The 17833-nt window shown below is 39.9% G+C and overlaps 1 protein-coding gene across 4 annotated transcripts in view; it reads left to right on the forward strand.

The window, feature by feature from the left end:
- epha3 (eph receptor A3) overlaps positions 1–17833 on the forward strand; it is an 89214-nt gene that overhangs the window by 14916 nt on the left and 56465 nt on the right. For all 4 annotated transcript variants that reach the window (XM_080291169.1, XM_026145864.2, XM_080291168.1 and 1 more), the window contains exon 3: positions 1851–2511. In XM_080291169.1, the coding sequence (XP_080147295.1) occupies positions 1851–2511 (661 nt within the window). The remainder of the gene's footprint in view (positions 1–1850; positions 2512–17833) is intronic.

Consider the following 17833-nt stretch of genomic DNA (forward strand, 5'->3'; position numbering starts at 1 on the left):
CGTGCTCTTACACCTTTGAGTAAAGCAAGGTGAAATGTTAAGTTTAGCTTTACCTCTCTATATTTAGTCCCACTCACTCCTGCAGACATTTCCCTGTTATTGTTAGACCTCCAAAGAGCTAGGACTACTGGCTGATGAATGACGTGATACCAAAGAGGGTGATGGGGGAGACTAAACACCAAAGAAGTATCGGCCCTCAGTTTTCATTTCACTTTATCTCTTGCTTTCTTCTTTTTCCTTTTTTTTTTTAGCGCTTTCCTTTATTTCCTCTTGTTTTCTCTCCCCTGTCCTCCTCATTCTCTCGCTCTCTCAGGGGTGTTTCATTAACTTTGCCGTGAGATGAAAAGTGAGTGGCTATCCCTCAGCCTGAGAGCCTCTTGAACATCAGACATTCATACATATGCTTTACACCCGCACACCCCCACACACAGGCAGACAAAAACATGTAACAGAGAACCAACTCCTTCTTAGCTCGTCATTAATTTCTGAGTTCAGCTGAAGGCACCTGCTGTGTTTGCCTGCTATGAGACTTTAAACACTTCACATGAGCTTTATGTGAGTGCGTGTGTGGGTTTATGTTACCATTAATGCTTGTGGGTGAAAGGAGCAATAATTTAGGTTCCAGTTACCACGAAATTCTTTCTCTGTATATCTCTCCGTCTCTGAAGAAAGTGCTGCTCATTTAGACACACATGCATTCTGGATTTCACCATGAGAAAATATACACAAAAGCATCCATTTACGCATTTACGCCCATTTGTTCTAATGACTGCCATTTCAGCCACTATGAGCCCGCTAGTTCAGGTGTTTGTCCATTCATCATCACTCCGATTCAGCGTTGATTTGCCGGGACAGCAAAGCCAAAGCACATGATCAATGAGTCTACCCGCTGTGTTGAATTCAAAAGGAATGACCCCACTTTCTTTTTCTCCTCTCCTCTCTCTTTGCTTTCTCCCAGTGGAGGGAAAATGTAAGATAGACACAAACGTTCCTGGTATACACTCTCATCTGTCTATACGTCGTAGCTCCTTTTGTTTCATAGTGGATTCAGCACGTTTCCTTTAGTAGAAGTAGTAGTGTGATGCAAATAACCAAGACTGCAGCTTGAAAGTCCTCACTTTTAGAGAAAAACATTTTAGTATAAGGGTGGAAAAAAGAAACACTATGAGATTTTGTTAATATTTAAAATTAATTAAGCTGCCTCACACAAATTTAAAAAAAATTGAAGATCACGTTTTCTAGCTTTTTTCTTGGCGATATTTTCAGAGCCTTCTAATGTAGAAAATTTGGCTAAGCCAGCAAGTTTGCTTTTAATTAATTTCAACAATTTACAAGAGATCTGGTAGTGTGATTTTTCACCCTTAAGTGTTTATTAGATGCTTAGTATTCAGCAAGAATGTTTCTGGATCTAAATAATTCATCCCTAAATGCTTACAGGGTGGAGATAACTTTATTTTTTCTCTGCTATCTTCCCCTCCTTTCCTCTTATTCCTCCTTCTTTGACTGCAAATTCTCACTTTCCTCATTTGTTCTATCTTTAACTCACCCCATTCCCTTTACTCCCTTTGCTTCTCTTTTGACCCCAAACTTCCCAATCCCCTTGCTTTCCTTTTTTAAATCTAATATATTTTCACTTGATCCTTTTCATTACTCATAAAAAAATCTGTCTTTCCTGTATCTATGCTTCTTCTACTTTTCCTTCTGTTGCATCCATTCCTTGTTATCTATCGCTCTCAATCTTTAAATCTACCTTCTCCCCTTTTTTCTGTATTTGGTCTCTCTTGTCTATTATTCTTCCTTGTCTTCCTCTGTTTCTCCCTTCGACCTTTCCTTGTCTCTATTTTTTCCAGTGGGAGGAGATCAGTGGGGTGGATGAGCACTACACTCCCATCAGGACCTTTCAGGTCTGCAATGTGATGGACTACAGCCAGAACAACTGGCTTCGGACCAACTGGATCCCTCGCCAATCTGCTCAGAAGATCTATGTAGAGCTGAAGTTCACTCTGAGGGACTGCAACTCAATCCCGTTGGTACTGGGCACCTGCAAGGAGACATTCAACCTCCTCTACCTAGAGGCAGATGATGACCAGGGCAGCCACTTCCAAGAGCATCAGTTCTCCAAGATTGATACCATTGCTGCTGATGAGAGTTTTACTCAAACTGACCTTGGAGATCGCATTCTCAAGCTCAATACTGAGGTACGCGAGGTGGGTCCCATGACCAAGAAGGGTTTCTACCTCGCATTCCAGGACGTGGGCGCCTGTGTAGCTTTAGTGTCAGTAAGGGTTTACTTCAAGAAGTGCCCACACACTGTGAGGAATCTTGCCTCTTTCCCTGATACTGTGCCCATGGACTCCCAGTCACTGGTGGAAGTCAAAGGCTCATGCGTCAATCACTCCAAAGAGGAAGAGCCTCCTCGAATGTACTGTAGCACAGAAGGGGAGTGGCTTGTGCCTATTGGGAAGTGTCTGTGTAACCCAGGATATGAGGAGAGAAGCAGCACCTGCCAAAGTAAGAAACATATTTTTTTTGCAACTATTTCTCAACAGTGCTCTCACACATGCCTTGCCATGCATTGATTCTGCATGTATAAATGCACGTGTCACTTCTCTTCTACACATTTCCCTTATTTGAACCTTTGGCCTAAACAAGCAGATTTTTTTAAAGCTGTAAAAGTAAACAGTGTGATATCAGGACTCTCACGCTTCATATCTGTCAGTCCAGAAGGTTTAATGTCAAATACACTCTCTGTGTGCATGTGTGTATATGTTTGTGTGTGTATGCATTGTTTATGTGAGCTCTTCAAACTAACCCCAAATTCCCAAGGTGCTAGGTGATTGGTCGGTAGTTATACGTGCATATTCCCATACATGTGAGTAGAGTGTTGTCCAGGTCCAGGGTGCAGCATATAGAGGTTCAATAGTAATTTTCTCTGTGACACATCATTAGCTATGGGAAGATTTTAAGCAGAGCAGAAAGATGGGACTGATAACACAGAAGAAAGGAGTGGGCTGGAGTGGATGGTGAATGATGGGATAGCTGCGGTGATTGTTGTGGGTGTTGGTGAAGGTAGCAATGAGTAGTCATTTGATGTGCTTTCAAAAGTATGCAAATCTGCATGCCTAAAATTGCCTTTCATGTCCTGACCAACAGGACTGGTCTTCCGTACTATCGTCACACATGTTATGCAGGGGACTATTTTTTGTTGCTGCTGGATGGTTTTTAAAGTGAGCTTGTCAGAATGATTGCAGTGATACTTTGGCTGCTAGAGTTAAAGAGTTGTGCTTGGCCAGTGGGGTGACACCTTGCTCTGCAACACATCTCTACATGAGAGTTTAAAGTATAGTAGAAAACATGTAAAATGCCTCTGATTGTTGTTGTTCCTCCTCACATCATTTTGCCTTAACAACTTTGTCAAAAGAAGTAAAGTTATCCATTTTGAGATAAAAAAAAAAAGGGATTAGCATAAAAAAATGAAAATTACAAAGTCTTCAATATCCATGGTGTAATGCATCATAAACTTCCCAAACATATATATTTGGATCTGGGTTTTAAATCTTGTAGACATGTACACAGATAGGACATCATTACACCACTTTACACTTTACACAAAATTAAATTTCCTCTGTTTTGCTTCTGTGGCTGCTATAACAGCTTTCATCAATTACAGTTACAGTACTTCATCAGTGTTTCCATGCATAAAAAAAAGAAGAAGTAGAAAGTGGTCCCTGGTGTGAACAATACAATGCAGATGTGTTCAGTTCATATAAATGTAAATGCCACTATAGATATGATTACATTATATTACATTTATACATTTTTGTTTGATTATACAAAATATAAAATAGTGGCAAACAAGACCAAAGTTAGCTGAAGGCTTCCATGATGCTCTATATCTGCTCCTCTTTACTTATTTTCTGTGAGATCTTCTCTGCTTAAGAAGCCAGACACAGCATCCATCTGAAAGCAGCCACCCCTGCACTGCGGCTGTCCCAGAATGACTTTAAAATTAAAACGGTGTTGAAGTTTCTGAAAAGGAAATCCATCTTTAGCATTCTAGGTTATTATAGTGGGTCCCAAATGGTCCCTTGTTCATCAGTTCTCTCTTTTCCAGAGCCATGCCCAGTGTTAATTAAAGATCAAAGATGGTCTCCCAGGTCAAGCTCCTGCTGTCAGGGCCAGGGGGAAGTGTTTTTTTTTTTTTTCTGTTGCTGTGAACTCCAGGCCAACCTGTCTAACTGTACAGATAGGAGGGAAAACTTTTTCCACACTTGTCAGTATATTTTTCTGAATTTACTCATTAAAAGCCAAAGGTATCTACTGCTGAACCCCTTTGTCCCCGGTGATTAACATCTTCAGAGTAATTAGAATTTCTCCCAAGTGTCACCTGTGATTTTCATTTTTGGATTGCATTTATTTTGGTTTGGTTTTTCCAAATTACACAGAAAAAGTGTAATTTTTCATTTATATCTTTCTTATTTTTCTGCTTTTTGTCCCTATATTTGAAAGAGTACAACATGTCATTTCAAGAATGGGACATTGTACAGACAAATGGCTCACCCCTGTGCCCCCCTGCTCCCCCCCCTCCTCTTACTTCCTGCCTCTGTGAATTGTGTGAATGTTTAGATGTATTTGACAATCTCTTATTAGTTTCAGAGTGGTCTAATGGACTCTAATAAGGTCTTATGTTACCATGGAGTGGGACAGCTGCACCAACAGGCCCCCACAATCCCTGCATGCAGCCGTTGGGGGCCCCATCATGCAGCTTGCTCTCCAGGCCTTCTGTGTTAACAGATAGATGGCTGAATGGGGTTAGGTCATCCCAAACTGATAGCAAAAAGAAAAAAAAGACATATTTACAGTGCTACGAACAACAAGCCACAACATTTTCTGGGAAAAAGAAAATGGAGAAGTGGAGAATAAATAGCACTGTATATTGTAGAGAGATACTTCAGTGATATTAATTATAGACAAAGAAAACTCTTCTGTTGGTAAACTCTTCCGAGGCACCCCGGTGTCCTGAGAAATTTCTGTTGGTATTTGACAAAAATAAACAAATATGTTATTAAGATGCTTAAAAACACAGACAAACATTGAACTGATGAAACATTTATTTTTTCTGGCAGGAATAACAAGGTGGATTTAAAGACAAAAATGCTTGGACTAAGTATTGTTGACAGTGAAGATTAAGCACCTTTACTGAATATTTTATGCTTTGTTTTCTTTGATAAGATGCCTTGTTGCAGCACCTCCTCTCCTCCTTCTCTACTTTGTGAGTCTGTCTGTCTGTTTTTGATCGAGTGAAGGGGGAAGAGAAAGAGTTCGCAAGCAGTTGCTTTTGTTTACACAGACTCCAAAGTGTGTTTAAGGGCTTTAATAAAGTCGACTCTAGCATTAAACCATCATTATCTTTCTGGACTGTGTATGTGTGTATGTGCGTGTTTGTGTCCATAGTCAGCAATGTTTGTCAAAGCAAGGATGTTGTTTCAGTGGCGCCTTCAAAGGACCATGTGAATTCTGTCTGGCTTAGGCAAAGGGACACGGCAGTTATACGAGCATGTGCATGCTCTTTTGTGCATCTGAGTCAGACTGTGTGTCAATATAAACTTTACAATATTCCGCTATGTCTATATATATATATATATATATATATATATATATATATATATATATATATATATATGTATATATATATATATATATATATAACAGAGAAGAGCTCGAGAGGATGTGGAGGGTGAAGGTAACGGTGGTCCCCGTGGTAATCGGAGCACTAGGTGCGGTGACTCCCAAGCTAGGCGAGTGGCTCCAGCAGATCCCGGGAAAAACATCGGAGATCTCTGTCCAGAAGAGCGCAGTCCTGGGAACAGCTAAGATACTGCGCAGGACCCTCAAGCTCCCAGGCCTCTGGTAGAGGACCCGAGCTTGAAGGATAAACCGCCCGCAGGGGCGTGCTGGGTGTTTTTTTATATATATATATATATATATATATATATATATATATATATATATATATATGTATATATATGTGTGTGTGTGTGTGGTTTGAATCCATGTCAGAGCCGCGACTTTTATCCAATTTTTGTTGCGATGAAACTCTGTGAAAAGATAAGATGAAGATTATAATACAGTACAATGCGAATGGACGTGTCGCTGATCGCCTGGATTACTGTATGTTTTGTGAGCAGCCTTCAGCCTTTCCACACAGAGAATGTGAGGCCAGATTTAATCTCGCTAAGGCACTCTTTCATCTGTCAGAACAGACTGGAGCAGGTGAACCAACTCCTATCTACCATCAGTGTGAAATTCCTGCAACCCTAATTTGATCCTAAAACAGCAAACGCATGCCAGTTTGTGTACGCGTGTGCGACTGTGTGTTTGCGCATGCACGTTGCAAATGCAAGCAGCTGTTCGCTCATACGTTGACGAGAGACCTAAGTTTACATTCTTGCTGGATTTATCAAGACACACAATCCTGAAACCTTCCAGTAACGTAAAGCTTATTACAATTACACAGACAAAGTATCACACATAAGCCTCAGTTGTTACTCGCCAGCATTGCTTACCGTATGCTTTCACGATAAGAGGAGGAAGGCGAGCTGTTTTAAAAGTGGTTTTAACTTCTCTTTTTAAAATCATTTGCCACTGGCGACTGGACCAACACCAAATAAAAGTTCATTTTCCCTTTCTGTTTCCTTCCTCTCCATTCATCCCAGCGCCCGATCGACTTGGCTGCCGGATCAAAGCCCATCGTCCATCTCATGTCAAATGTTTTATTTCACTCTCCACTCTTTCACTTAAGTGATTTAGCTGCTGCCCTCGTGCACTGAACTGCATGGCTTTCAAGCAGACATTCTGGACTCACATTATACATCTTTCACTGACACTGTCACGCAAACCTGCAACAGCTTGGTCAAAGAAATACTCAAGCTTAGCCTGAAGATATTCAACACCGACTTTAGCATCTTATAAGACGATTATGTATAGAAAGACAAGAAAATAACTTCTTCCCTGAAACACTTATTTGTTGTTTATTCCCAATCTACTGACTCGCTATCATGCAATTTGGATGGCCCATATATTATCACCATAACAGGAAAATATATGGCCAATCCAATTTGCATGAAGCTGGTTGTAAGAGCTAAATGCCAGCATGGATTCACTGTTGTTCTTTTTGTGACAAATGTCCATCTATTTTTGTTTTGGACTCTCCCTGCCCCCTAGTGATCAGCAATCCTTTAATGCAACTACATGTTTCATATAAAAACCCTGGATTTATAAAAAAAAAATATTACATTGTCAATGGCCCATGTATTTTATGCACACACACGTGAGAAAAATACTCTTAATATCCCTGCAGAGCTCCTACAGTTATGCTTAATATTTTTCGTGTGTGTGTGTTTTTTCCATGCTGTTGCTGTAGTGTCTTTGTTGTATACTTTTCTGTCAGACTGTTGAAGTTGAGTGCTGTGAATTCATGGAGCTGCTGGCTCTCCTCTGGTGCTTTGGAAGGACTCTGTTTGTTTGTGTTGGCCATTATATAACTGCCCAGCTCTCACAAAACATGTCACTTGTACCCGCAAATTTACACAAACCCACAAACCAATTGAAATGCACATATACGTAGCACTGCCTTCTAAACTGCATTTATTATTTCTAACCCACGACAAAACTAAAATTTGTCATGCCTTCTTTTCTGCATTCAGGTACATTTTTACACATCTGTCTGTTGTAGCACTTATGTGTCCAGTTCACTGAGTGGTGTGGTGGGACATTATTCAGTTTTCCAGCAGAATCCTCCTGCACTTCATATACCGTCCTTCCCACATTCATGATGAAGAAAGCAGCCTAGCTCAGTATAGCAATAGCCTGTACTATTCGGTATTTGGTTCTTTAATGAAGGGCACCTTTGCTCTTTGTGGTTGAGAATGGAGGTCTTTTTTAGACTATTGCCACACACACATTTAAAAATCGAATCCAGGCAATCACATCAGTTAAATCTGTCCCATGTGTCACTGTGTGTGTTTGCGTGTGTGTGTTTGGATGGGTGAATTGAGCATTATACAGTACACGGCTCTGTTCTAACACTGGTGTTCCATTGCATCGGTCTCCTCATCTCTTGTCAGTTTAGCTTAGTGGGGATGCTTTTTCTGCTGCAGCGTTTTGGCTGTGTGCTGCCTGGCATGTAGCCGCTTTGGAGCTGAAAAGAAGAAAAGAGGCTAGAGAAAAAAGACAAGGGGTGGATTGAGTGCTTCGGAGAGAAAGGTTCAAGATCATGATGCTAACTCTACATTATATGTAGTTACACAAAATTTACACCCCACCCTGATGTAGATCAAAATTAATTTTACACAGTCTTTGTTAAAAATAGGTTAAAAAAATATCGGGGGGGATTCATATCAATCGCCCTGCCACCCTTATACTAACTCTCATTTCACAGCAGCTAGGAGACTATACTGTATGTGTGAATTATGTGTGTGTTTGTGTGTTCAAGCAGGTAAAAAGGACAAGAAGTGTCACAAAAACAGACATAATTACAGATTTTATTGAGCTGTAGTGTAAGTGGATGAAAAACCTCAGCAATGATCTTGAATATGCTTATTTACTATAGGGCGTATACGGTGTATATGAGACAAAGAGAGAGAGACCACATTCATCCACTGATTCATTTGCAGCCTGAAATATAGCATCAAAGTCTCAGTTCATCTTTAAATCACTGTGTACTTCCTTATCTCTTTGTGTAGTCTTATAGTATATTGATGCATCGTTTGTGTGTGTAGGTGTGTGTGTGTGCATATGTGGCTGGCATTCAGGAAGCGGTAGCCAAGGAAGCAGGAAAGGTTTGCTCATTCTTGGTATTATTGCCTGTTTACTTTTCTCTTTATGAGCCTTCCAGTGCAGGCTGGGGGTAGCGGGTAAGCCTGTCAACCCAGAGCACTGGTGCTGTTGGGACTTCAAAGCTTTTGGTAACCACAGGCTCAGGAATTCAAGTTAACACACAGTCACAGACAAATATACACAAATGCACACACAAAACCGTGCCTGTAGCAGAAACAAGAGGGATAGATAGATGGGGTGTTTATTTGTTGGAGAGGCCCCTGCCAGTTGACCGAACCTCTTCACAGCGACCAGTCTTTGTGTATGTGTGTGATGCATGTGGGTGTTTGTGCCTGATCTGTTCACAGAGATAGAGTGTACAGGCAGTATGTGTGTCCAGACAGAAAACAAATACACAAAAAAAAAGAACAGCATATGTATAGATGGACATGCATAGCTTTGATTTTGGTGTTACGGCCATATCCACAGATGCAGCCCATGGGTGTAGCTTAATACTGATGGATGATAACTGTGGATTTAGCAATACATTTTAATCTCAGGGCATCTAGTACTCCCATTTTGCCAAAAGCAGCTCTATCACAGACATATGCGCAAAGTGTCTGTTTGGCTTCAGTGCCGTGATACATCAGCCAAAGTTGATCACTTTGTGAAAGTTTGGAAGTTTTGTGTTTGTACTTTGCTTTGTTTGACAATAAATTTCATCTTCATTTGCTTTCAGTGCTTGTACAAGTATGTGGTTAAGTTTAGGAAAATAAGCTTTGGTGAAAAAAAAAAGTTTTAGGCTACTTAAGCATAGACAAAACATTTAAATAAGAAGCCGAGGGGGCCTAAACAACAGTTATATGTTGATTCATAATTAGGATCTTCCTTACCATTACCAAAAAAAACCCCCATCATAATATTGTCACCAAATCCGCAACTGCAACAGGTTTGGCATCAGTATTTGACCACTCCAAGAATGCATGTGAGCATATGTGTCATTGTTTCAGTGGAAAGTCAAGGACTGAAGGATGGACACCAGAGTAAATGTTTAGTATACATGTAATGTAACACAGGAGGGAAACGGTGCAGTACAATACGGCAGTCACTCCATCATTTCTGATAGATGAGAAGCAAGTAGTTGTAAAGAGCTGGAGGAGGAGATGGGGAGGTGAAGGCAAGGAAGAAAGAAAGCAGCTGTCATTGGGATGTAGACCCCCGCTGTTAACTGGTGCTGAATGTCGGTTTTATGATTTATGATGTCACCGGCATTAATTTGACATCTGCGTCATTCTTTCTGCTTTGCTCCTCAAATTGTTTTCCACTTGTGCTATTTTAAAACATTTCTGCATATTAACCCATGCAGTGATTATCCACGATAGTTTAAAACAGGCAGGTGTGTCACAAGATGAAATGACTATGTGTGACATTCACAAAAGTCAGTGCATATTTAGTTTTTCTTTGGAACTGCTTAACTTATTGTAATTTAACCTATCACCTTAACATATTCTACTCAGTTGTATGTTCACTTTTTATTTAAAAAAGACGAATCAAAGGAAAACACAATATTATTACAAAAGGAATTCTAGAAACACCATTAGTAAGCAAGCCTTATCTATCTATATATATATATCTATATATCTATATATATATATAGATATATAGATATATATATATTTGTGTGTGTGTGTGTGTGTGTGATTCTTTCTTGGGAAACTGGATGCAGCATAATCAGAAGCTCTTTTGTATTTTAAATTATTTCTCCACTTTCTGCAATGACTTTTTTTTGTATATCTGTGCAACCATAACCAAGCTCCATTACCACTTTCAGTTGGTAATGGAGCTGACTGACTGCACAAAAGACATATTAGAGGACCATATAATGTCAGAAAATACTGTAATGAAACATTCATTAGAATGCTACTACTACCAATAATATGCCTACTTATACTAGAAATTGATATTCAGCCTACACTTATATCACATTCTTAATTAAAGTTATGAATAAAAGAGGCCTAATAATGTAAATCTATTTTGTGTGATCTCTGCTGTCCTTGGTGCTGAAGCTGCAACCTCAGACACTTCTAGGCTGCGACTGTCAAGTGTCTCACTTATCTAAGCCCGCACTGCAGGCATGTATAGTGACACTGAGTAGTTGTCAGAAGCATCATCTTATTGTATAGATGAGATGCGTTCAGTGGAGAGAGCCCTCTCAGTGTCATTTCAGTTGAAAAACCCTAGCGTCACCACATAAATGTCTGTCTTCGAGCAGCTGTCTGATCTTGCTGTGCTGCTGCATCACAGATGTCAGCATAACAACCTTTCCGTTTTAACAAACGCTACATTCTTTAATGTCAGCCAAGCAAAAAGAAAAAAATGAAAAATGAAAACAAAAGGCAGTGTCTGTTTTAAAACTTCTGAAGGTTAGGGCACAGCATGGAAGTCTGGTGGTAATTCTGCAGTGAGGCCTGAGTCAGTTAATGTAGAGACAGTTACCGTTGATGTGGTGGCACATTAGAACTGATGTACTTATTTGTCAGATACCTCTGTTGCTACAGAAGCCTCCTAGACATTCAGATGTTTTATGATATCTGATATTTTTTTCTTTTCTGCATTCATATGCTGCTCTAATGCTAAGTTATGTGACACATATCAATACATCATAATCAGTATTATCTAAAACCTTGTCAGACTGACTTTGTTGTGGAAGGTTGTTGTGTAAGATAACAGTATTTTAGACTTGGCTATAGCCAGTTTAAGTCAATTATTTGTACTGCGCAATATACAAACAGGGAATCTCTATATGCTATATATGGTAAAGCAGGTAAACATCAGAGGTAAGACTTAATTAGCATACTATAATGCAATTGACGGCTAATTTGACACAGCAGCCTACAGTCTGCAAAAGCAACCACAAATGATCTGCAAGGGCAACAAGGACGGCACAATGTCCACCTAACCCAATTCCTTGTTACACAAAGTCAAATCAAGTTTAATTGTTTTATTTAGCCCAGTTTTGATTTAACCCCGTATATCCCATAGCTCCTGAGGGCAGCTCTTCTAAATTCATACAATTCATTGTTTTTCTGTTGCGTAGTTTCTATGATTGTCTATGTATGAAAACATTGTTATACAGACTGTTTTTTATTCTATGTGAATAATATCAATTCTCGTATGTCAATTACATATTTTCGCAGTATTTTTCAGTTTTTCCTCCTGAGTCACCTCAAATGCCTTGATGGCATTCGTCTGTAATAAGAATAGCCTGTCAGTGTGGCATGTCTATTAACTCTTCAAGAAGCTGAAAATCTTTGTGAAAGGAGTCCAAGGAAAGGCAATGAGTCAATGGAGCATCAATTCTGTTTAGTGACAGTGATACTGAGGTGATACTTTACTGCCTTAGGTGCTTTTTTTTTGTTAGTGTTAGCTAATGACTGCCAGTGGTGTTAGGAATTGTTAGCCTCTGTTAGGTGGTGTTACTGAAGTGTTATTTGAAGTAAAGCTAATCCTCTCAGCAGCTGGTTTCTATGAAATTAAACTGTTCAGTGCAGGGAAAGTATGCTCTTTTTTTAGGATACTTGAGTCCAAATTATGGTCCTGGTATAATTTTAGCTTATAAACTGGTGTTGTTGTTGTTGCTATAGTTGCTAATGGTCAGCTGTCCGGAGACGATTTACTTTCCTCTGCAGGAGAGTTTCACATCTCATCTGCTAACAATAACTTAGCTAAATGCAACAATGCTGTTTATGTATGGGTTTTTTGTATGCTAAAGTATTGATTGTAGTTCAGGACATGAGGCTTTAAGTAAGGAGGATGGAATGAGATTGAGATGAGGGAGGAGAGTGCCTACATAGAGGAAGGAGGAAAAGATGACAGAGTGAGCAGGGACTATTCATCCCAGGGTCCAGTTGCCTAGGTAACCCTCTAATTTATTTACTACTCTGCCATTAGTCAGTCACCAATAGCTGCGCTGGATACTTAAATCAGTCACCTCAAAGTTGAGAAAAGTTTAGTGGGACGTGCTCACAGTTTTTTAAAATTATATATTATTTATTTTTTTCACATTTAGTCCTCGAATGTCTATGGTCTCTGGTCCCTGTATATCTAAGAGTGGGGCTTTTATTCCTTCTTTACCCTCTTTTGTATATTTGAATGCGCTTGTTTCCTTCTACGTGTGTTTGCTTGTGAGTCATTGGCCTTACTACCGTGACCTTGGTGCTAATATTGTTTGCGTCTTTCATCTTAATCACTTCTGAAAGATGTGGGGCTTCACAGTTCCTCTGGGATCTATATGTGCTTATGTGTATAAGAGTGAGAATTAGTACGTGACGTACAGTAAGCCTTTTAATGTTACAGCGATCATTAGAGAGAAGGTGCTTACTATGACAGCAACCACTGACACATGTCAACACACACACACACACCAAATCTGAGTCTGTTTTTACTGGTGGAGTATTATTTAATTTTTTTGTGTCTATTCATTCTTTTATTACATTTTTTTTAAATAGATGCCATAAATGACTTTCCCGCTTTATGTTTTAAATAAACCCCAGCAGAAGTTGTTTGTTTCAATACAGCACTTCTAGTCTTTAAAAAGATTTTGTTTTTGAGTTTCCAGATCCAATTTCTGTATTTCTATGCCTAAGGCGCAGTTAGTTGTATGTAATAACAGAATATGTTGCCTTTGAGAGTAGGATTAAGGCTTTGATAAAGAAGTGCCTTACTTTTCTGTATATTGAGCTGTGCTTTTAGTTAAAGAGGCCATGATTGGATCGGTTTCCATGTTGAAGCTGTACAGGAAATGGACTGAACCAGTGCCTGCTGCCCTGAATTTAGGTGTACTTTGATTTTGTTTACAAGTGTGCATGAAAAACATGTTGGGAATATGTCTGTGGTTTTATATGTGTATATATATTGTGCCTCTGTGGTTAAGAGAAAAAATGACTTACATGTGTTTTTGTTTTGACCCGCAAACTTAAGTTTGCTCCTGGAAAATTATAGAATTATGACGACAAGCACTGTGGAGACAGCAGTTGAAGTTGAACTTTAGGCTCCTTTAGTTGGTGCAAGAGCTCAATGAAGGTGGCAAACCTGGTAATAATATCAGGTATGTCACAACCGGGAGGTCGAACGCTGGAAAGTGGACTCAAATGCAGATAGCATATGGAGACTCGGAGGTATAGTGGAAAAAATAAAAAATAAAAAAAGATTTGTGAAGATTTATTTTGGCACATGAAAATGGAACACGCAAACAGAAGTACTAAACATGAACTAAGGGCGAGAGGGAAAACACTAAACCTCTGAGTTTGCTCAATTACAATACTAACGTAAAGCTTCACACCAGGGGACTAAGAACCTGTAACAGACACTGTGACTGGCAAGAACTTCAAAATCACTAAATATTACACAAAAGTACTCTATGAGATGCTGTGACGCAAGCAAAACTATGAAGCACTATTCTTGGCTAGAGCAATCTCAATGATAATCAAACATGTAAACAAGAATCACACCGCGAGTACAGCAGCAGAGTCCAAAAGAAAAGGTCGCTCTTAATGAACTGGGGAAAAACAGCCTGGGCTCGATACTGGGTATTTTCCGGAGCAGGCACACTTAGGTGGAAGATTACAGGGCAACACTCACTGAGTCACTGAAACAAAGGAGAGTGAAGTCAGAGCGAGCCCAAGCAGCAGTCTGGGGAGTGAGGGCTAAAATGCATTAGTCTTACTTTTCTAGGTGGAGGTGAGGCTTGGGGGGAAGAAAGTCCAGGTGAGGCTAAAACAGTTCACGTCACTCACGACGAGGTCTTGGGCAGGGAGGCAGGCAGGTGACTACGCCGAGAAAAGAAAACAAACCAGCGACTGAGAGTTGAGCAGGTTTATGACGGCGAGATCCAAATTTCCCTGAAGCTGCAGAGGGCGAGAAGACAAGTTTAGCTCCAGAAGACACACTAAAACAGGATTTACATGTCTGTGACTTTCACTGACGAGAGTTAGCTGACGTTCCAGCAACGAAAGTTTGAGAACGCTGGTCTTAAGAGCCTGCCAGCTGATTGCACACAGGTGCAACAAACGAGGAGGTGTGGCAAACCCCTGCCCAGTGATGGATTCACTGGCATGCTGGAAAATCCCGCACTCACCCAGACCATGACAAAATAGGCCGAAATGAGTGGTACTTCAAGGTAGATCTGATATTTACCTGAAAAGGTTTATTTTATCTCTTTATTTTTGGTTTTTGTTTAGTTTTTTTGACAGGCCATTTTGCTGAAAAAAATGAAAAATCAGCGAATGGCACAGACAAATAAGTGTACTCTACTTACTCATTCCTCCTTGCATTGCCTTCTTCTTTATGTGAAGAAACACAAAATAAAGTAAGCAGAGGATAATATATATCTGTTTTGGTGCCCCTGCAGAAGTTTCTGATGTCCCAGACAGTGCTGTCTTCCTGAAATGATCCATAGACTCAGACGCCACGCATCCTTGATTCTTCCTCCTCCAACAGTTGATAGAGATAAAGTAAAAGGTCTCTGCACTCATTTAATGCATACTCTAGCCATCCCCATCCTTTCGCACGAAGAAGAGTGGTGACATTTTACCTTCATCAGTGGCGGTTAACTTAAAAATGGTGTCAAATGGAACGACATGCCCGGCGGTGTAAATGTGCATGCATCTGTGTGTGTGGGAAAGTGTTCATCTGTGAGAGAGGAATGGGTCATTTGTGTGTGAGAAATATGCTGCTGCTGTGTATGCATGTGAGTGCATGCACAGTTTTTGGTGCTGATTAAAGGCAGTCAGGCCTCAGTGATCAGGCCTTCTGCTTGCACTTCGAATGCCAAACACAACCGAGGATTCCCAGTGCAGCCAAGCATAGAGTCTGCAATGCTAGACCACACTGGACAACCTTAAAGGACTGCAGCTGTGTGCATGTTTTTCATCTTTTTATTCTCCTTTATGCTCTTCACAGACAACATAAAGTTATATAAATGGGGAAAAAAGTTTTCAAAAAGCCACTTTTTCTCCATCTTCCAATTTTCGGCATCTAAACAAAGCACTACTGAGTGTGCGAGTCTTAGTCTTTATGTATTCCTTCCTAAGCTTTAACTCTGATTTGTCAAGCAAACTTTTAAGCCATTCATGCTGTACGAGCAAAAGTTAGACTATGGGAGTTTCGACGCCACAATTCATCACCCTGACATTTAAAGGAAACGTCTGTTCCAAGAACTTGGTCAATATTAATGTTTTTGTGTTGCAAGTTCTTGCAGACTTATTGAGCCATCACAATAATATCATGATAAGATGCATGATGCAGCACCTATTTCAAAATCATTCGTGCAGCCCTTTCTTTTTTTTTTCAGCATAGCCCCATAATGCTGTCTTTTATTAATCCCAGATTTGTGTGCCAGGAAGTGTTTGCACTGCCAAAAATGTTAAACGCCACTTCCCTCAAAACAGAGGTGTCTCTGTGTGCCTTTCTCTCAGCCTCTCCTCTTCTAGAGGCTTGAGTGAAGTGCCACTTATACCAGGACAAAGAATCCAACCTTTAAAGGTTGAGGGATATTGCAGAGATGACCTTTCTTACAATTACACACACTCACTACACACACACACACACGCACAAATATGCATGGAAGGTTGGGGGTGCAGTGTGAAGATGAGCAAAGTAAAATGGCAGACAGCAATGTCCAACAAGATTACTGTACTCATCATCCACAGATTTCCAACCTCCACCAATTCATTTCCTTCCGCCTCTGTCTGTTCAAATGGATGGCACCAGACATTTGTCAAGGTGAAGGTAGAGCGCCCCATGCCTCGCAATACAACCAACCAATTTTTCCATTCTTCCGCTCTGCTAGTCTTTTGCTATTAAGTGTTCAATTTCAGCACCTGGAGGTGATGCCAAAGAGCAAAGCCTCCAGGAATGTTAGAGAAATCTCACTGATTAATGCAACACCCCTGCACTCACTCCTGCCTGTTTCTAGTGGCTTTGTACTGCTGTTGATGCAAATGCCTACAGTGATGTGCACTGTGCTGATACTTGTGTTGCACAAAAATCTGTTTTGTTTTGTCCTGTCCATCTGATACATTAATTTCATAAACACGTAAACAGGACAGCTGATTCCCTAAATTGAGTTAGAAATTAATTATGCAGTGTGACGCTGCAATATTTTTCTTGTGTATGTGTGTGTGGATTTAGTATTATCAGATGTCAATACAATATGGCAGAAAAGCTCTCCAGTGAGCATGTGATAAATATGAATTAATAGAATAATAGCAGCATTCAGACAATAGAACAATAATGATAATAATAAGAAGAAGATATTAAAGAAATTTCCACTTTTCAGACTATTTATTTTCATTCTTGGTGAATTGCAATTTCCTGGTCAAAGAGCCTCACTCGTTGCTATGCATGTGTGTGTGTCAGTGGGGGTGGGCTGAGGATGACAGCTCAGTGCCAGAGGTAATTTAGGTGTATTGTATTGATGAGACCTCAAATCTAATGAGCTTTAGCCAATTAATCCATCGATTTACATGTAAATGGCTCCTGAAAGGTTACTGGCTGTGGCTGCCATCTGCATGTACTTACCATGCTAATGTTGTGCTGAGTGACACTTAACACGAATGCAGAAATTTAGGAGCTGAGAGACTAAAAGTGTCTCAGGGAGAGAGAGAGACATGACTGCTTGATCTTTGATAGATTGCGCCACATCCCATTATCTGCAAAATAGGGTGTTAATTGCAATGCCATACATCAACTGTGGGTGCACACACCTTTTAATTATGAAACAAACATCTTTGATCTGTCAATCTCCCACTAGACCCCTGCACATGAGGAGTTTTTTTAATGTAGGTTCAATATTTTTTTTACTTCATTGATATTCATAATTTGGTAAAAAAAAAAAAAAAAGGTAGTTATTTGAGTTTTTGTGTTTCATTACTGTCTCAAAAGCTAGAAATAGTCATAAAATTTATAATGATAAGAAATAATCTTACCTTTCTGTACTCTGTAATATCTGTGATCA

Source organism: Astatotilapia calliptera, chromosome 16, assembly GCF_964374335.1.
Source record: "Astatotilapia calliptera chromosome 16, fAstCal68.1, whole genome shotgun sequence".
NCBI lineage: Eukaryota > Metazoa > Chordata > Actinopteri > Cichliformes > Cichlidae > Astatotilapia > Astatotilapia calliptera.